The 21,880-nt window shown below is 48.1% G+C and overlaps 1 protein-coding gene across 1 annotated transcript in view; it reads right to left on the reverse strand.

Annotated features, from left to right (window-relative positions):
* Positions 1–10,473: 10,473 nt before the first annotated feature.
* LOC125756794 (arylsulfatase B-like) overlaps positions 10,474–21,880 on the reverse strand; it is a 31,841-nt gene continuing 20,434 nt past the window's right edge. The window contains exons 5-7 of the mRNA XM_049411748.1: positions 17,818–17,928; positions 15,423–15,542; positions 10,474–10,593 (exon numbers count right to left, since the gene is read on the reverse strand). Coding sequence (XP_049267705.1) covers positions 10,474–10,593; positions 15,423–15,542; positions 17,818–17,928 — 351 coding nt within the window. The remainder of the gene's footprint in view (positions 10,594–15,422; positions 15,543–17,817; positions 17,929–21,880) is intronic.

Here is a 21,880-nt window from a genome sequence, read left to right on the forward strand (position 1 = left end):
AACGGTGCTATAGCTACCAAACACGAATACGCATTGTACAAGCTCTCATATATCACTACACAGTAAGCACTACTTCTGTGAAGACGCGTTTCACTTTCGTGTTATACCGATTCCTATGACGGAGGGATCAGCCATGTTTTTTTTGTTCTTATGCAGAAAGTGCCCTTTTGATGGTATTCTTGTGTCACAGTGGCGGTTTTCACGCGGTACAGCAGTTCCACATGCTGCAGTTGACAACAAGTTTGAAAACCCTGAAGTTCGCTTCCCTCCGTTGCTGCGTAGTCAGCTTACGGCTCGTCGATCGCTGCGCCTGCGTTGTAGCTGAAGTTCAGGCGGGTTCACAGGGAAAATGTTTGTGACGCTTTTGATGGCCCCCAGCACAAAAAACTTCTTCAAGAACGCGCGTTATTGGTTCGCGGTAACATCGTGAAAACCACTGGACAAGCGGGCCGAGAACGCGACGAACGTATGCTGCAATCTAGTGTAATGCTCAATAGCGTGCTGTTCTCAGGTCGCGAAACGCTGGCTAGAGCTATATAATTGTTGGTGTTTGACGTCCCAAAAATCACGTTATTGAATAAAAGATTAGGACGCCAAACACAAAGGATAGACAATGCATTGACGTTTCGGCACCCAGAACGGGGCCTTGTGCAAATAATCTTTGTGAGCAAGGCTCCCTTCCTGGGTTCCGAACGTCAATACATTGTTTATCCTCTTGTGGTCGGCATGCTCGTCTTCTATTCAATGATTATTCCCGACCATACCGGGTGTACGTCGAAGCCTTGATTTCAAAACCTCGATATAATTTGAGGGACGCCGTAATAGTGGAGGGCTCCGGAAGTTCTGCCATCTGGGGGTTCTTTCACGTGCACTAAATCTAACTACACAGGCCTCTAGCATTCCGCCTCATCGAAATGCGGCCGCCGCGCCCGGGACGGAACGCAAAAGCTTTGCGTTATAGCGTTGCTCGCCACTGCGCATGCGTCATACGCCATCCTCTTGGGTACCCAGGTTAAGTTACGACAATTGCATATCGTGCTCAACGAACGCTAAAAAACGAGCCATATTCTAAAGTGTGTAATCTCGCATCTTGCAGGAATTAAAACATCGTTTCCTGTCACACAGTTCGTTTAGAGGGCATGCACGTACAAAGTTTTTCTCTATTGCCCGGACGCCATAGGCGGCGTGCCATCGCGGATGCTGGAGCCAATATTCCATTCCGGATGAGCCTATTTTTCATATTCCTTGTTTTGAATGTGCACAAAGTAAGGTCGACTAATGGATAAAATGCTCCAGCATTCATTCGTAGGCCAGTGCATCACCCTCATGACAGCGCAAATATTGTTGTGCGTGATCACCAGTGCTCACGACTCTATGTTCGTAAAAGGAAGTGGCACTTGTGTGTGATTCCTCCCTTTTAAACACCTGCTGCGACTAGACGTCTCTGTAATGAACGTTCTTCAGCTGACACCAGTCGGATGGGCTTCGAATGGCATCTGCACCTGCGCACTGTGGGCCGCTGAACTACCAGTGGGTTGTTCGTGCTTCAAAAAGTGATGATGTATTGCTTTCGTCCTCGAGTTTGACATCGAAAAGTAAATAGTTCATCAGTTCCCAATGCGTCTTCCGTCCATTTCTCACAATGTTTTGACGCCTGGCGCGATTCATACGCTTCTGCCACGCGATATCACATGGGGTAGGAGGACTCCTCCCACACATGACATTCATAGAGCATTTTTTTCCGCAGCAGGTTCGAGTAATGGCGTGGCTCTGTGGTAGAACACCTTCTACCCTAACAAGAGATGTCCCGCGTGCGACGCAACCGCCACGCTACTGCACATCATGGTCGACTGCGAAGATTCTACTCTAACATCAAAACTGGGGGAGTGGCGAAAACCCCTCAAAAAGTTCCAACCTCGACGCACAGCCCACGGCCGTCAGGCGGGCCCGCGGGTGGCGGATGGGCTGAAGCGTCTGCCCCAACGTGCAGACAAGCCGGGTGCGCGACTTCGTCGCGTCCTGCTGGACCTAATAAAAGTTGTTTTCATTCATTCATTCATTGAGGCGCAGAAGGCCTGGCTCGATTCTCACCTCGAACATAAAAGTTTTATATTTATTATATTTGCATCTTTCTCGATTTTTCGGTCACGGACAACGCTGATTTTTCCCCGACACCAGAATTTCTGCGAAACGAGCTCATTAGCTCTGTCACGTTGAAATTGCCTTCCAAGAAACCCAAATCATTCAAACTGAGACGAACCAGCGGGAAAGACTGCTACTTGAATCATGGCATATAAAATATACGGCAAACAATATTAATCGCATGAACGGAAACCTTCCAGCGAGAACATACAAGGCCTTGGTGACACGTCGAAAAAAAAGAATTTCTGCAGCGCGGTGATGCCCCCTTCCCTACTCACCAACACGCAAGAGCCTGCACTTCACGAATGCCATTCCGCCCTCTAACAACCGAAAGGTCAAACACCGCACACCTCTACTTACCTGCCAAGCTACACAAGCACACCCTCACTCCTTTTGAATTCCCCGCCACCCAAAAATGGGCCCCGTCAGCCCTCTGTCTCTGTCTTGCGATGGACGATTTAAAATCGACGCACCGCCTCCCCCGAAGAATGGACCCAGCCTCCTGAAGAATGGACCGAACTGGGCCCGAGACGTTGGATTATTAAACATTATTTGGTTACAGCCACTATCAAATCTCAACTATGTAAGTGAGATACAGGCGGCACTCGGCATCTGCGTGGTTCTCTTAGCTAGACACATCCCACAACATCGACGCTTCCGGGAAAAAACAGTACGTTCAGCGAAACAGACCACTAGGCGAACACACGACTGCAAGTAATTGCATGATTTATGGGGAAACGTTTAATTGTCATGGCGTTGTCGTGCAAGTTGTAATAATATATCAAAACAGACAATGCATCGTTGTGTCTCTTCAAAGTGCGCATGCTGAAAAGTATGGGAATATTATGGCAATGTCTCTAAAACAATTGTGATAGCGTGCAAGAACCTCATGTATTCACTTTAACATTATGCAGAGCAGTGCATGTGGTCATTGTGACCTTGCATGAGGTCTTTGTGTTTAATTCAATCGTGACAGCTAAAATAGGAAGCCAGAAAAGAAAAGCGGAAATGACTGATCCCTTCTTAAAGGGGTATTGACACAAAATTTTAGCCTCGCGTTTTTTGGCTGCAATGTGTTGCTGGGGGTCTGTTAGTCACAGCATGGCACATCGTTTGCTGCAGCGCGCGACAGATAATTAATTACAGGCTCCTCATTACCGACCAGTGTCAGTTTCGGTTTCAAAAACGACAAGCCTCCGGGAGCAACTATCATCACCTAGCGGGTGCAGCGCTCGATCACGTGAGCACACAGAACTGTGACGCACTTCCGCAGGGTTCACGAGCAGCCGCCGGGAAGTAGGCTGCTGGAGCAAACGCGGCAAAAAAACATGGCGGCTATGACGTCATCATAACTTGCAGCAGCGTGGTCACATGACGGAAGCAGGGGGTCCCCAGGGTCCCCTTTGAGAGTGTCAATAGAGCGTGGATGTCGATCGCTCACGCAAACTGCAAAATTCATTTAAAATACCTTCCAAGCTATATTCGCTGTTGATATTTTGCAGATGATATACGCATGTTCACGGGAATTGATCCCGCAGGCTATCTCGACCGCGAAATTATGTGTCAGTGCCCCTTTAGGTTTCATTTTCGCTCTGCGTCGCAACTCCTCGTCTGGCAACCCAGGACTTCTGCTTCGCGGCACTTGTAAGAGATGGAGCGACGGACGCTGTCTATAGCATAACGGTGCGCTTTTTAAAAATGCACACTTCTGTGCAGTACGCGAATGGCAAGACACCCAAATGAATCATTTGTGTCTCTTAATTACCGGCATAGAGAGTCCTCTTCTCCTCTCCATGTAGGGGAACTTGTCCACGTTTGCTTGTGGTGCTGGAGGGGATAGGGGCCTCCAGAACCATGAGGAGCCTGGTGGGCTAGGACCAGAAAGAGAGGCTGCAAGCACAAAAAGTCGGCAGATCCCACGCAGTGTGGGAATGGATGTAATGCGAAGCAGCCAGCAAAGAGCTGCATACATCGTTTGTTTGTCATTGAGGCTAATGAAGTCATTCATGTCGTGACATCTAGTTCGCCTTATATCGCGAGATTGTCATACATGCATGCGTGTACAATCCGGTATATGCCGTGCTAATGACACCTATATCTGCTAGATATATAGGATGCGTGACCTGCTATTTATGTTCGGCACTCCTGTCATGTCATACCAATTTAGGTATATATCCAGTTAAGAAAATGGCCTCGAGTGCATCATGAGCGTGGCGTCTAAATCATACCTACGTGATATGCATGTCATGATTTTCGTGTTACCACCTGTTATTTATGTTCGCCACACAGACTTTGCGCAATACCAATTTTGGTCTATATCAAGCTAGCGAAATGGCCGCCAGCGCACCATGAGCGTGGCACGTAAATCATGCTGTACATGAAATACCTGTTATGATTTTCATGTTAACTCCTGTTTTGTGTTCGAAACAGTCACGTCGCGCGCAGTACTAATTTTAGTATATATCTAGCTAGCGAAACGGCCGCCACTGCACCATGAGCATGGCACGTAAGTCATACTGTGCATGGCAGGCGTATCATGATTTTCATGTTACCACCTGTTATTTGTGTTCGTCACACAGTCACGTCACGCGATACCAATTTTGTATATTCAAGATAGCGAAACGGCCGCGAGCGCGCCATGAGCGTGGCATGTAAATCATGCTGTACATGACATGAGTCATGGTTTTCATGTTAACTCCTGTTATTTCGGTTCGTGACACAGTCACGTCGCGAGATACCAATTTTAGTCTATATCAAGCTAGCGAAACGGCCGCCAGCGCACCATGAGCGTGGCACGTAAATCATGCTGTACATGACATACCTGTTATGATTTTCATGTTAACTCCTGTTGTTTGTGTTCGAAACAGTCACGTCGCGCAATACTAATTTTAGTATACATCAAGGTAGCGAAACGGCCGCCAGTGCACCATGAGCGTGGCACGTAAGTCATGCTGTGCATGACATGCGTGTCATGATTTTCATGTTACCACCTGTTATTTGTATTCGTCACAAAGTCACATCGCACGACACAAATTTTCGTGTATATCAAGCTAGCAAAACGGCCGCCAGCGCACCATGAGCGTGGCACGTAAGTCATGCTGTGCATGACATGCGTGTCATGGTTTGCACGTTAGCACCTGTCACTTATGTTCGTCATACACTCTTGTCACGCCATACCAATTTTGGTATATAACAAACTAACGAAACGGCCGCAAGAGCACCAAAACAGTTGCATGTAAATGATGTCGTTCGTGACATGAATTTCATGATTTTCATGTTATGACCTGTCATTTATGTTCGTCATAATGTCATGTTTCGCCATACCAATTTTGGTGTAAATCCTATTAACGAAATGGCCAGGAGAGCACAAAGTCGTAGGCGGCTAGATAGATAGATAGATAGATAGATAGATAGATAGAGAGATAGATAGATAGATAGATAGATAGATAGATAGATAGATAGATAGATAGATAGATAGATACGCTCAAAGTCGCAGAAGTTCGCTAAGAAATGCTCCGCATTTAATACATTAATATTCAAAATCTAATATTTTGCCACAGGCATGTCGTGTAGTGTGTATGTGTAGAGGTGTAGATTACTAGGGCGAAAGGCTTAGATGCCTCATCAAACGCGAAGAGTGACCGGCAGCGTCGTAGGCGTCAGGACGAAGTGACGCGATGAATCATCATAATCGTGCGACGACGTCACCATGTGACTTCAACACAACATCCCAGATTGCCGAAATTTCTGACGTCACTTGATGGCGTAATCACGGGACATCGCCACTTGGTCAAATGTGGGCCGATCCCGGAGGCACTACAAAGCCACGTGAGGTGCAGGGAGCTTGCAAGCCTCCGATCCCGGAGGAAGTGCAGAATTGCACTAGGTGCAAAAAAGCTGTCGGGGGAGAGGATCAATGCAATCGACTGCGAAGAAAAAGAAGGAGAAGCTGGCTTTCGCCTTCGAGCCGTCTCAGGCGAATGATCAAGGGACCACGTGAGTTTTTGTGATTTTCCCGGCGGCGATGTAGCCGGGGATGCGGGGTGCCATCAAGGAGGTCTCAGCTAGGGCAAGGGGGATTATTGTGGAAACCGCCACCACGGTGCATTGCGGAAGGACATACAAATGAATCCGTCCTAGCTATGCCATGATCAAAATCTGAGAGTCGGTTAAGCGTTATTCATTTCACAGGTATGCTCCGCATTCCTACAATAAAATGCAGCGCCTAATTGAAGGTGCTTTAGATGTGCGGCCCAGGGCCGCATATCTAGATATTCGTTAGATATTCGCACACACCTCCCCCACATTCCTTCCTGCACACCTGCTGGTGAAAGGGGGCTAGAGCACCCTTGCCCTCTTCCTGCACCCCTCAGGCAATGACTATGCGTCTGCAGTATCTTTCAGTAGATTTATTTTGTTAATAATTTTTAACACTGTCAACCCTCATAGAGGGTCATAACAGAGAGGACAATACAACTACACCCATAAAAATGTGCAAAGTACATAAAGTTGCGTAATATTTGGCGCTTCCCGATTTAAGTACATTTCTTGCCATTCAAAATATACGCTAAGAAGAATCTCCGCGTGGAGCCAGCATATGCAGGAATACACATTCGTACATTCGTGTTCACTTCTCCGTTGTAGAAAAAGTACAAAGATCTTGCACGATAAGCTCAGCAATGATATTACCAAGTGCGTTTATAAACTTTATTTTGATGCATTCGGGTTTCGGCCACAAAACTGTTCGCAACGCTCGGCGCTGACCGCGCCGCAATGGTTGAGAAGCTTCGCGATTATTTGCGATTATTCTGTTTTAGATTACGCGCAAGACACGAATAGTGAAGTTTATTCTACAGCTTACTCGAGCACCAGAGATAACGCTGGAAGGTTCGACGACTGCTTTATAAAAGACGGCGCGCTCCGCCGATAATGAGATTACCGACGCCCAGTGCTCTGTACGACGTAGTATGGAAGCCAAGCTCCGTCTCCTGGATTCAAGACCACTGACAGAAAAGATCCTCGGACGTTGGCCTATACCGAATTGGTGGAGAAACGCTTGGGCGTCAGCGTCCAATACGGGAGGTACCCAGCGGTTTCAAACGGTTACATTCCGGCTTCGTAGTGGTGTTACAGTACCGCTGTGGTGCGGAGCTTTAGACGCTTGGAGGATTCCAACCCGCTGCACGGGACCAAGGGGACCTTGGCCTATGGTGTCGCATATGCGCAAGGCCAGGAAAGCACTCTTGCGCTGCAGAAGAACCACCTGACTGCACGAGCGACTGTGAACTAACAGCGCAAGTTGGTGTTGTGTAGTTTCAAGCTAACTGTTCATCCATCCCTTTCTTACTCTTTTGCTTTCTATTCTACCGTTTCCTTTCTATTACTCCCCCTTCTCCCACCCCAGGTGTAGGGTAGCCAACCGAGCCAAAGCTTCGTTAACCTACCTGCCTTTCCTCTTCGTTTCTCGATCGACGACGACGAAGTGTGTATCTTGCCGAACGCTGCTCATTCGTTTGGCATTATATTTGTGAACTTTCGCAATTTCCGGGGATCATCGCTTCCTGCGTGTAGCGATGGATCCTGACCCCACCGTACGCAGTCCGGACTTGGCGTCGCCTGCGACGTCAACCTAGGAGCGCAACAGCCGAGATGACGACACCACCACTGACAGCACTGAACTGTACACGGCGAGTAGTGAAGACAGCGACGACAATTTCATCCCTGCAGTGAAGCGCAAAGCTAAACGGCGAATGGTCGGTGCGTCTTCGCCAGCTAGCCTCGCTACCGTGAAGGCTGCCTGCAGTCGTAAACGCCATACCATACTCTTTGTTCCTGTTGACTCTTCGGTCAACCTGAAGAACACAAACAGGCAAGTGATATCGGCACGACTCGAAGCTATCGTACCAAATGAGATACAAGATATTAGACTCAACCCACGGAAGAACATCTTGGCCATAGACGTTGAGCACCCGGCTGCGCTACATACCTTGCGAATGTTACGGAGCTTGGAGACATCAGACTCAGTGCTTACATCCCGCAGGATAGCGACACGACGACGGGGTTCATTTATGACGTCGACGTTTCGATACCTAATGCAGATCTTCCTGTGCTGATAAAGCCAGCTACGAGGGCCACGGACATTTTGCGAGTATGCCGGCTTGGCAACTCCCGTTGCATCAAGGTGAACTTCAGAGGCGATTGCATCCCATCACACGTGAAGGTTGGTCACTTTCGTCACGTTGTCCGACCCTACATTCCAAGGCCTCTGCAGTGCCACAAATGTCTCAAACTGGGCCATGTTAGTGGCGTGTGTAACAACAAGCCAACATGCCCACGTTGCGCCGAACCCCACAAAGCAGAGGCCTGCAAAGCAACTCTCCTAAAATGCAGCAACTGCAGCGGAAACCATGACGCCTCATCGAAAGACTGCCCAGTACTCAAGAAGGAGAGGAGCATTCTGAGGCAAATGGTGAAGGACGGATCCTCACGAAAGGAAGCAGTAACGGTTGTACAAAGACGGCGTTCCCGTCGACGACGGTGCTCGAAGAAAAGAAAAAGCAGTCATCTGCCAAATGTGCCTTCACCTACGCCGCCACCGCCACCACCGCCGCCGCCACGACCACAGCGACCGCCCCCGCCCCCGCCGCCAGGTGTGATTCGTCCAGAGGTGCAGAAAGACACTGAGGCGCAAAAGAGAGCATCCGACACTGATTGGCCTGCTTTACCGCGGGCACACGTGCCTACGGAACCAAAGCATCCACAGTCGACAACGGCTACGTCAACAACAGGCAGTCTATCCGCCCAAGAGGTCCAGGTTTTTTCTGTCCTGAGGTCGCTGATGAGTGTTATCCGCACTCTCCTGGCTAGTCTGCAGATACCTGCCGCTAAATGCGCACTGCAAGTCTTGGACACACTCGAACCAGTACTTGCCGGCTTGCAGTAACAAGATGGCACACCATACAACACATCCGCCTTTCCGAGAACAAGTCAAGGGCGCTTCCATAATTCAGTGGAACGCCAGAGGTCTGCAGTCAAGAATGCCTGAATTTAGACAGTTCGTTTTTGAGAACAAGTTCCCCATCATCGTCATTTGTGAACCACATCTTTCAAAAATAGCTCGACTGTCGGGCTATGAATCATTTGTTTCTTCGTCATGCATTGAGCGAAGTCAAGTTGCTGTGTACATCCGTAAAGAGCTCACGTACGTTCGCCAAAGAGTAGAACCTATCGAAGGCAATCACTACGTGTGTCTACATGTCAAAAGAAGAAGTTGTCGTTCACACTGATAGGCGCATATATACCTCCGTCGCGTCGCCTTGATCAACAGATCCTAAATGATATATTTGCAACGACTCCAGCACCTTGGATATTAATGGGCGACTTTAACGCCCATCATCCACTGTGGGGAAGCGTCAGGACAAATCGAAGAGGCACGAGCCTTGTTGATCTTGCATCACAGCATGGACTTCAGGTGCTGAACGACGGCAGCCCGACTTATCTCCGAGGAGTAGCTTACAGTAGCTGCCTGGACTTGACATTAGTGTCGCATAGTATTGTCACGAAAGTTCAATGGTTCACAGATATTGAAACTCACGGCAGTGACCATATTCCCACGTACGTGACAGTAAGAGGCCTGGGCGGTTCTCCTTCTCCTGGGCACTCAAGACGTATTGACTGGGAAGCGTATCAGATATCAGTGGAGGACAAGTGCATGCACGAACCGCCGGAATCAATTGAAGAAGTGATTCGTAATGCGATGGAGACTTCCACGAAGATGTGCTTGAAAACATCGAGACGTACAGCACTCGACCAAGAGTTGGAGCAACTTCGAGCTATCCGCCGGCGTGCCGAAAGACGATATAGACGCACGAAATCCATCTATGACCTCAGAGAATCCAGACGCATTCAGAAGAAAATCCAGCGTCGTATGCACAAACTACAGGAACAACGATGGAAGAGCTTCTGTGACTCGCTGGATCCCCGCAAGCCTTTGTCCCCCGTATGGAGGACTCTTCAAGGCATTCACTCACATCCGCAACAGCGTCATCCCTTCGCAGCGCTGGCACTACATCAACGTCGCTCACAGCTTGAGATCTCTGTTGAATTTTGTACCAAGATCGCTGGGGACATCGCTATACCGACCGACCTGTTACCACATGACGTTCCGGTTGCACGAGATCAGCAAATGGAGGTTCCATTCTCTATGGAAGAACTTCATGCAGCACTGAACACGTGCAGGCGCTCGTCGTCCCCAGGTCCAGATGGAGTGACCTATGCTGCCTTACGTCACCTGGGTCCGAAGGCACAACGCTGTCTCCTGGACATATTCAATCAATCTTGGCATGATGGCGAAGTCCCCGACGAGTGGAAGTGCAGCCGACTGGTGCCTTTGTTGAAGCCCGGAAAGTCTCCGCTGGATTTGGCATCATACCGGCCCATCGCACTAGCAAGCTGCGTCGGCAAGGTCATGGAGAGGATGCTGCTGACACGCATGGAATGGTACCTCGAACATTATAACATCTATCCTGATGCTATGGCTGGCTTTCGACGGGGTCGATCTTCAATCGACAGCGTCATTGACTTGGTGACCTCCGTTCAGCAGCAGAAAGCTAAGAAGCGGCTGTCGGTAGCACTGTTCTTAGACGTGAAAGGTGCCTATGACAACGTGACCCACGAGGCCGTTCTCGAAGCTCTCGAAGCAGCAGAACTTGGAGGTCACGTCTTTCGATGGGTAAGAAGCTACCTCACAAAGAGATCCATGTTCGTCGTAACAGAAGATGGGCCTACGAATAAGCATTTCACAAGTCGTGGGGTGCCACAAGGTGGCGTGCTGAGCCCGACTCTTTTCAACCTAGTTCTGGTGGGGCTCACCGAAACGCTGCCACAGACGGCTAATATATCTCTCTACGCTGACGATATCTGCATCTGGGCGTCCGGCGTGACACGGCCTCAAGTGCGCGCAAGAATACAGAAGGCGGCAACATTGACATCTGCATACCTTCGCCAGCAAGGTTTGACTATCGCTACAGAAAAATGTGCAGCAGTGGCATTTACACGCAAACCGATGTCTTTCTACCCAGTGTGCATTGAAGGCCAATCAATTGCTTATAAGAGCAGCCATATATTCCTAGGTGTCATTGTGGATCGCGACCTAACCTGGAGTCCCCATGTCGCACATCTGAAGAGAAAACTGATATGCATTGAGAACATATTTAGGTTCGTTGCCGGAAAATCATGGGGACCATCCGTGCATTCAATGCTGCAGCTTTATACAGCCCTCTTTCTCGGATTTCTACGGTACAGCCTTCCTGCCCTGTCCAACACGTGCAAGACTAACATCCGTGCACTACAGAGCGTGCAAGCCCAAGCACTTCGGACATGTCTTGGCCTTCCAAGATGCTCATCGACAGTTGCAACTATCGCTATCGCACAAGAACAGCCGGTCGCAACTCATATCATCGTTGAGACGCTGAGAGCGTACATACGGCATTTGTCACGGCTACCGTCACATCATTTAGCGTGTTTGCCAGCGCGGAGGCCCCATGCTTCATTCTGCGGTATTGTGACAAAACACTACGACATATTACCACCTGGCTTCAAACCTGCGATGCGTCCGGCATCTGCGTTGTGGACTCTGCATCAACCTGACGTGTGCTTATCGGTTCCTGGAATCGTTAAGAAGGCACGCATGTCACCGCTAGCCCTGAAGCAGTTGTCTTTGCGTCTGTTGGAAGAAACCTACATTGATCGCAAGCATGTTTACACCGATGGCTCCACTAATTCCAACAGCTCTACCGGAGCGGTGGTTGTTCCATCTGATGACGTACTGTTACAGTTCAAGTTTTCTCACATCACGACGTCGACAGCCGCAGAGCTCGCAGCGCTTCAAGGTGCGGTCAAGTACATCCTGCAGCAGCCACCTAATCGATGGGCCATCTTTTGCGACTCCAGGTCAGCCTTACAAACACTACGGTTTGCTTTACGGCACGGATTACACGAACAATCCGTGTACGAGATAAGGCACGACTACCACCAAGCACTCGAGGAAGAACATGATATTATATTTCAATGGTTGCCGAGTCATTGCGGAATTGTCGGCAATGATCGCGCGGATGAAGCTGCACGATCGGCTCATGACCAAGATCTGCGGACACCCATACCACTCTTGAGAACAGACGCCGCGTGGCGACTACAATCACTTGCACGCCGTATCACTCTTCTGCAATGGAATACGCCGGGTTTTTCCAACGCGCGCCTGTATTCGATTGACCCAAATTTGCAACTTCGTTTGCCATCAGGGCTCTCAAGACGCGATGCAACTTTACTGTGCCGCATGTGGTTGGGCGTGGCATTTACGAATGCGTATTCGTGTCTCATTGGAATGGCCAGCAGTGCGGCATGCAACATTTGCGCCTGCGAGGAGACGCTTGAACACATTCTATGCCACTGCCCATCATACCAAGCTCAACGACGTAGTATGGAAGTCAAGCTCCGTCACCTGGACTCAAGACCGCTGACAGAAAAGAAGATCTTGGGACCTTGGCCTACGGTCTCGCATACGCGCAAGGCCACGAAAGCCCTCTTGTGCTTCTTGAGGACCACCGGACTTCACGAGCGCCTGTGAACTAACAGCGCGAGTTCGTGTTGTGTAGTTCATCCATCCCTTTCTTACTCTTCTTCTTTCTTCTTTACCCTTTCTTTTCTATTATTTCCCCTTCCCCCACCCCAAGTGCAGGGTAGCCAACCGAGCCAAAGCTTGGTTAACCTCCCTGCCTTTCCTCTTCGTATCTCTCTCTCTCTCTCTCTGTTCGCCGCTCTCAGTGTAAAGTGTGCATTGCTTGTGGATTGACTTTTCGTTTCTCGGTCACAAGTTCGCGCAAATAAAGAGTTTCGTCTTAAAGACGCCGACTGCTGCCTTCTTAAACGTTACAACCACGTGACAATATGCTCAGTGCAGTGTTCTAAATTTTAGAATTTCAGCAGTATGTTCACGTAGGCATAACGTCCCTGTCTTTCCGTTTTTCTTCTCCTCCTCCTTTTTTTAACGTTATTCAGATGTCATGCGTAATAGGTACACAACCATACAGACCAATTTTCGGCCCACTGCAGTGGGCCAGTGACACCGCTAAGTTGACCGCATTCTGTACCTGATAGAAATTCGTAATTGCAGTCTATACAGCCAAAAGCCACTGAGCTTTCGTGTTGACAAAATGTTTTGAAACTGACAAGGACAAATTTTAATGTCACTAGAGTGAAAAGGGAACGACGGTGATCGATCATAGATGCAAGAGTTGAATTTCACATTAACAAGCGAGACGTCAAAAAGCTTGAAAGCACTCTCACTTGAAAACGACAAAACCAATCATTTCGACAGAAAAGCCCTGTCACGTCGCCAATTAGGTTGTACATCATGTCGACATACATGATGTTTGAATGATCGAGCATGTAATAATTCACAATGACGACAAAATGCCCGAAAGTAAAGTTTCCATTACACTTCCCGACATTCCGGCATGCTTCTTTTAATTGGTAGGTCCTTCCCGGGAGCAAAGAAAAGGAGAGACGGCAGTCGACTTATAATAAGGGTGTAACTTCAACACTTTTCTTCAACAATATTGACCAGATCACTTACGTAAGTATGGATTTCATTCATTACTTCATTCTTCGCCAGTTTTAGGCCATCGTAAGGGTTCAGTTTTCTTACACAAAAGTGCACCCTTACTGTGATCAACGTTTCTTGCGCAATCTTTACAAAAAAGAAACTCAAGACAGTGACGAGAGACGTTACGTACAAAACACGTACAGAGACGTGTAATCGCTCAGCCAAATGAAAATTGAACTAATAAGCCAGGACCGGGGGCGTCGGTAGCTAGGGCGGTTCTATGCACGCGTGTGGTCACTGCATGTATAGTCAAGTTCATCTGCGTAATAAATCAGTTGTTAATTGGCGCTCATGTGTTTTGTACGTCTCTCGTCATTGTCTTCAGTTTCTTTTTTGCAGAGTCTGTGCAAGAAACGTTGATCATGTTTAACCAACTAGCCCATTTCAGCGCCCTTACTGGTTTAAATATGCTACACCAGACATTCAAGACGTCACAAAAATTTAGTAAAGGTCACTTTCTTACACAAAGTGCACCCTTACTAGATATTTGAAGTCTTGAATGTCTGGTGTAGCATATGTAAACTACGTATCGCCACAGGTCTTTTTCTTGGCGTTTTTCAAGACGCACCCCTATAGTTTCTGCATCTTTTTATTTAGTGAGCAAAAAGAAAATCGGTTATTCTAGGATGCTGTCCGTAATACGTGTATGCTATAACACTGAAAACGTGTGAATATAACACTAGTAAGTGTCATGTTGCTAGTACGTGCAATGTTGTTAACGCGTGTCAGTGTCGCAGGTATCTCTTGCCTCACATCTCCAATGAAAAGTTATGGCACAAATATGCTGACTACGCAGCCAAATTTATCGCAGATTACGTTATCGACGTAGAAGATTACCCGCCGGTCATTCGTCTTTAAAATGAAACTTCACTAAGCACTTGATAGCTCAAAGTTCGACTATGTCTCTGCAGCATCGCCATCAAGCGTCACTAACCCTTGGCCCTCGGAGGCAGTTCAGCAGTCATTTTAGTCCTCTCTAATTCTCGCAATTCCACTGTAGGTTCGTTCATGAAAAAAATAATTGAGGAGCCATTCAACTCGGTGAAGTGGAATTGTGGTGAGAAGGTCGATGACTATCGAAGCCGTTTTGCACACGACACACAGGCGACACGGAATTTCGAGCCACAGCCCATCACATACTCTGCAACTAACTCCGAAATGCCTGTCCAGGAAGTTTCTTTGGAATTTAGTGTGCGCTGCGCTTTATCATAATAACAGGTTATTCGCCTCCTAAGGTAACAAGGTTCTCTGAATGCGCGATAGGAAAACAAGTGATTGGCAATTCTCTAGAATGCAAAATGGTGTCAGCAACGTCTGAATCTTGTTTCTCAAATGAGAAATAAAAAATACAGCGCGGATGTCCTTGTCTCGTCTTTGGCGACATTTACAGGAAACTCGGGCTAGTGCTTAGAAGCATAAGCTTCCCGGTACCAGTGGTGTGCATGCGAGGCACTAAAAAAAACACTGCGCTACTAGCAGTCTCCACAGTCGACCTTCTCATTTCTGTTGTTGGACTTTGCCTTGCCGCATTGTTCGCGCTCGTTGAATTAAAAAATGAAAACAAACAACGCCATACCCACAATAGAGCCAGCAGAAGCACGTCTTCATGTTGCCTTACCTTTTTCTTGTTGCGAATGAGGTACTTTGCCCTCTCTGTGTATAGCGTTGTCGCGTACTTTCCTTGATCAGACCAACGTGGCTCCGTCCCGAACCAAAAGTCAAGGCCGGTGTAGTTTAGCTGCACACAAATACGTCAAAGATGTGCTGATGACAAAGTTTTAATAGGTCGTTGAGCATCTTACCGACACCTTCTCTCTTTCCCAACCCCTCCCCGTTCCTAACGCTGAGTAGCAAGCCAGAAGATTGATTCAGTCTGACCTCACAGCTTTTCAGCCACAATAAACCTTTCTCTCTTTCTCTCTCTCTCTCTATCTCTATGCAAGCCTTGCAAAGGAAGAAAGGACACAGGAGAGAGGCGAAAGTAGACGTGGTTAACCATTCAGAACGACAGAAATATGAGTTAGTTGGTAAGGATACGCCAATACTGAATTACCGGTTAAGCAGTTTAGGATTACCGACAGGCTGCCCTAAACTAGAGATGGGGATGCGGGAATTCGATAGTTATTGGAGTAAGGAGCTAGAAGGACAGCGAGCATGTGCACAACTTCAGTCAGTCACTTTAGCGCGGTTTCCCTCAATACCCGTCAGTCACAATCAGCATTTATCTATATAGTCTTGTGCAACACTGTGGTCATCAAAAATTCTAACTGCGCCTTCGTAACTGCCCTTGTAGCACGTATTTTTTAGCGCGCCGTTAGAATGTATTTTTTAGCCGCAGCTATCTCTGAGTGCTTATTTTTCTCTACCGGCATTCTGCTGTTGCTTATTATCGAATTGTCGTGATGGAAGTGCGTGTGAGGTTCGCAAGGCTGCGCGGAAATTCATATCTACAACTGTGCTAGGCTTTCGACGGTAATTCTCATATTTTGAGTGCAATTTGATGTGCCGCGTTGCGCATTCCTCTTCTCTTTACATATCTCACTCATTTAGGCAAACATGCTTTTAGCTCCCGTTGTCGGCGACCTTGAGCCAAAAGCCAGTGCCGTTATCTGGACTCTCAAAGGACATCATCCGGACACTGTTGCCAGAGCAACACGCGAACATCCGGGAATCAGTGGAACGTCAAAAAAAAAAAAACGCGGTCTCTGTCCCCCAACCCTTTGTACAGGACTTCCTTACGTACGCTAGTTTTGCCCAAAGAGGAAGGGAACATTTTAATACAGGGTTCATAACTTGAATTAACTTTAGCGCCTCTGAGAACTTGAAAGGTACGTTGAACTGGAACACTCTTGCATTGCGCTGAAAATTGCGTAGTGAAACATTTAGAGACACTTTTCCCTTCACTATACTTTAACAGAAGTGAAAAAGTAACTACGTGAAATAGAAAATCAGATTCGTATTTGGAAGTGAGTTGATGATAGCATGTCACCGCGTTCGTTTGTTAACCTGACGAATACGTCGAAGGAACTCTCTTAGATTCTCTTTTATTTTTTGGTGCCTCAACCATGAGGGGATAATCACAAACTCGACGATGGTCCGGACGACAGCAGCCAAAATAGCGGAGCAAGCGGCGATTGTGTTGGCCTTGCTGGACAACAGGAGGTCCGCAAATTACAGCGACTCGAGATCGGCGATAAGAGCATTTGCCAAGGGCAACATCTCGGAACTGGTCTCGCGGATCATCTAAGACATGAACATCGAGACACACACACTCGTCTAGTTCCCAGTACACATGGGACAGATCGATGGAGCCCCGCCTAATCTCAATGAGTCGGCCCGCATAGCTGCGCGAGGACTAGTAGACCGCGTAGCTACCGGAGGGTGCGGCGCTGAGGTTTTGGAGAATCGTGACCGTCCCACCTCGTATATTGAACTCACGAAACATTTTTATCTGGACCAAACAGAAAATTAGGCAGACCACAGGCTCTGACACTCAGCCTACTTCAAGTCGGGGCGTACCCTAACCCTACGGTATTGCATAAGAGTTATGCAGAAATACAGCCAATAATGCATGTTCATTATGCGCGGATATCGCGAATCAACGTATGCTCTGGCGGTGCCCCGCTTTACGCGGCGGCGAAGTTATGACGCCGTCAAAATGGGAAGCTGCTATTACCAGCTCCGGACGAAGAACAGCTATGGGCAGTCCAACGGGCCAGCGACGCAGGAGAGAGACTTGGTCTTTCTGTTCCGACGTAGGAACGGCCCGCAACGTGTTAGGCGCGTTCTGAGGGACCAAAATAAAGTTTATTCATCCATCCTTTTCCCTTCATGATATACTGGGTAGGCTAATGGAGATCTGCTCTGGTTAACCTCCTTGGCCTTCCATCAGCTTTCTCTCTCCGTCTCTCTTTCTCTCTATGTCTATCCAAAAAAAAAAGGTTATCTATTAAGAGGTAACCAGGTTTACATGATTCGGCAATGGAATGTATGGTGGAGTCGAGCACACTTACGTAGGTCTGGCAGTGGGTGTAGTAGTCTTCCTCGCCATAGTGGAACCCGTAGAAACTGTCGAAACCACGATAAGTGGGAGTGAGGCTTGTCTTGTGGGCGCCGAGATGCCACTGCGACGTGGATTGAAGAAACACGCTTAAAAATGACGGATGGGTGCGTCCATAATTTAGTTGCTCAGAGTAATATACCGGAAAACTTAGAAGAAGACGGACGCGGACGGATGTCGCTCAAAATGGATGCAAGCAGATCAGTGTTGGACGTTGGGCTTTTTGGTATAGCACATTGTGGGCTAAAGGTGCAGCGCGCCGGAAACAGGGCACACGTAAAACGTGAAACAGACCCGCGCCAACCCTCTTGAGGGCGCTAACCCTCAACAATTGATAGAATGGTCATCAGTTATTGAAGGTTCGAGCCAACTGTGTTTGTTTCACGTTTTCCCTGTGTCCTGTGTCGGTTGCGCTACACCTTTATCCAACAGGATGCAAGCTGTTTGACGTTTTCGCACTATCCGTTTGGTGGCAAGAGTCTACCAAAACCATATGGAAGGTGTAATTATAAGATACATCTAAAAGAAGAAAAAATAACTCGACAGATCGAAAAGCTCATTTTTGTGCTTGGTTTGCTTGATACATAAATGTGACATGTACGGTGTTCGCGCTTCATGGTCACAAGCTTGGAGTACGGACATTAAAAAGAACATCGTAGACATTAAAAAAGAACATCGTAGACAACTCAATTACAGGATGGAGTTGAATGACAACAAAGGTGTGTTCTTTAAACTTTCTGAAGTGTTTGCTTCCAGGTTGGGTTTTAATTTATTTTACGTTTAGTTTCATTTTGCATATTTTCTTGCTTCTTAGTTTTCATTTTCTGATATTTCAAAGGTGCAAATAATATCCCCTATGCATTCCTGGAGTTTATTATCTGCTGGCGTCATTAGGCTGTGTCCAGCAAAAAATCAAGGCTTTGTATCTATTCCCTTCGTTCGTTACAGCGCTAACATGTCATATCGCAATACTTGTGCGATGTGGCATGCCTGTAGATATTTCGTATCATCGTGTCTCGTCAGAATACTTGTCGCGGTACGGCATACTTGTTCGTACGTCGTGTCATCGGTACTTCATATCGCAATGCTTGTTGCGGGCATAGTTGTCGGTATGTCGTACCGCTGGTGTGCTCTATCGCAATAATTGTCGCGGTATGACATAGTTGTCGGTGTGTCATATTACTGGTGTCTTATCGCAATTATTGCTGCGGTACGGCATACTTCCACACACGAGATGCTCAGTATCGCTGGCATGTCACATCGCAATGCTTGTTGTGGTATGACACAGTTGTCGGCACGTCTTATCGCTGATTACCCATACCGCGAATCTCGTTGCGGTAGGGCATACTTGTCAGTTTGTCATATGACTGGTGCTATATCGCAATTCGTGCAGCGGTACGGCATACATGTGGTATGTTGTATGGCCGGTACGTCACATCGCAATGCTTCTTGCGGAAGGACAAAGTTGTCGGTATGTCGTACCACTGCTATGTCACATCGCAGTACTTCATTCAGTACGGCATACGTGTTGGTATGTCATCCCGATGGTGGTCTGTCGAAACCATTTTTGCGATATAACATACTTATTGTTGGTATGTCGCAGCGGAGGTGAAGGAGAAAAGCAAGAAACAAGGCAGAGCGCTAGTGTATTCTTTCATCAAATGCAAGTGCAACACTTTAATGCTGTGCTTCGTTTAGCACCACGACAGTTCTAGCTATAGTTTCACGCAGTTTTATTGTTTCTGTGCTACGTTGTGCGCAGAAGTTATGCCAAAAAGAAAACGCCAGGTTAGGCATATTCACAGAGCGAGACGTGCTTATGGTGTCGCTCAAGGTAGGAACAGACGTATTTCAAGGTACGAGATCAAAACGCGCCACGTATAGAGCACCGGTTGTGTGAGGTAGCGGTGTTACAGAGCACTGACACCATGGTCCAAAAAGGTACGCTAACACACTCATGAGTCGAATCACTTAGACTCACTCAGATACAGATCGAGCCGTGATTCTGAGTCCAACCGAGTAATATTCTGGTGAGCTCGAGCGCGAGCGAGTCCAGTTGAGAAACATTTTAGTGAGTCTGACTCCGAGTAAGTCCGGTTGAGGAAAAGTTTGGTAAGTCTGAGTCCGAGTGAGCCATAAGCGGAAAATATATTTCTTGAGGGAGTCTGAGTGAGGTACACATTTTCTGGCGACCACTGGGCACGGAGGAAGAAGTATTTGAGAAGGAGAATCTCTCGGCCGCGGAAGCGCGCGAGGGCGGTGCGATAGCGTCACGGCGGAATGCGGTTACGCCGAAGCACGACAGATAACGCTATCGGCCTGTTGCCATCTTTCACATGCTCTTCTATGGACGCGACGCATAAAAATCGTGATAGCGCCTCGTACATTGTAAAATTTCCAAGATTTCTGTCTGTAACATCAATCGGTAGATATGACAGATATTTTAGCTGCAGTTCCTAATCGATACTGCCAGAATTATGGGCCGTACAGCGCTTGGAACGAACTGCTAGTAGTGGCCCCCAGCGGCTCCTGAGCAGACGACGTCTGCCGCCGCATGCACACGCTCCTCACTCCTCGCTCGCATGTTGTGCGCGCGCATGCGTAGGTGGCCTTGGGACGGAAAGTTCCCTTCGCGATTTGCTGGTTTCTTTCTCTTTAGCGCTCTCAGTGGCTTCCGCGCGTTGCGCCGGCGGCGCCGACTCCTCGATGTTTGCGCGCGCTTTTCACGCCGCGACAAAGGAGAGTGCTTTGCAGACTTCGACCAGTGCTTCTTCAGGATGGGGCGCAAATGTTTTGTGCCGAACTGCAGCAGTGGGTACGCGTCCTGCAAGGAGAAGGTAATTACCTTCAAAGTTCCTAGTGACCCAGTGAGGTTGGAAGCGTGGGCTCGCGCCATACTAAGAAAAGACCGACAGCTGACGCCTCGTGACTACGTTTGCGAGAAGCACTTCTCGGACAGTGACATAGACAGGCGGCGCTATTATGGAGGACTTGGTGGCGAAGTTCTCCTTGACAAACCGAAACGGCCAATGTTGTTTCGAGACGCCGTGCCTTCAATCTTTCCGCGCGCTGTTCCGGATACTTGTCTGCTGTTCTCAAAAAAGGACAACGTGAAATTTCAACCACCTGGGGTTTTGTAACGTGCACCTAAATGTAAGCATACGGGCCTTTAGCATTTCGCCTCCATCTAAATGCGGCCGCCTCAACAACCTATAAATGGCATACAGGGTAAGTCCCATCATTCGTTGAAATAAATATACCTAACTCATTGAGTTCTCGTTATCAAAAATTATAGATTTCATGTTGTACAAAAGGTATCACGGTGGTAATTTTCCTGCATGTGACGCCATTTTTCTCGTTAATTTACCGAAAAAACTTGGAGTGCGCTTGAGCTTCGCCTTTAAGAGTAGAACGCGATAGCGTAATCGGGCCCCGTGCGCATCGCCTTCTCAGTTGCTAGCCTCACCGACACGGACGCCGACACCGGTATTTCTGCGAAACGGGCTCTTTAACGCTGTCGCGTTAAAATATGGAGCCGGCGAGGACGCACAAAAACACATCCATTCGGGCGTGAAGCGCGAACGGCGAATCGGCGACGAATGGCCTTGAACCGACGAGCTTCGTTGGAGAGCGTGGTGAGAGGGACGCGCGCATTTTTCCTTCTCCGCTAGCGGACTCTCACGACAGAGGGCGCGTGAGCGCTGTGCCCGATTTCGTGACTTTATTAGGGCGCCCAAGCAAGCACAGTTTCGCCTCCTCAAGAATTCTTGCTCCGTGCCACTGGGTATAGCACATATTCGGCAACAATTGTCGGCTACGCTCTGTGAAGGACGCGTCATGAAAACTCGCCGCCGACGGGTCCATCAAAGAACTTAAACCCTGTACCGTGGCTGCTGTTTTAGTAGCGACGCTCGAGCGCGCGTCTGTTTCATATTTTGAGAGTTTCGCCGGCTTTTTTAAGGAAAAATCAGTGACGCAGATTTCAGGACAAAATAATGATTGACTATGAGGCTATT

Source organism: Rhipicephalus sanguineus, unplaced genomic scaffold (assembly GCF_013339695.2).
Source record: "Rhipicephalus sanguineus isolate Rsan-2018 unplaced genomic scaffold, BIME_Rsan_1.4 Seq789, whole genome shotgun sequence".
NCBI lineage: Eukaryota > Metazoa > Arthropoda > Arachnida > Ixodida > Ixodidae > Rhipicephalus > Rhipicephalus sanguineus.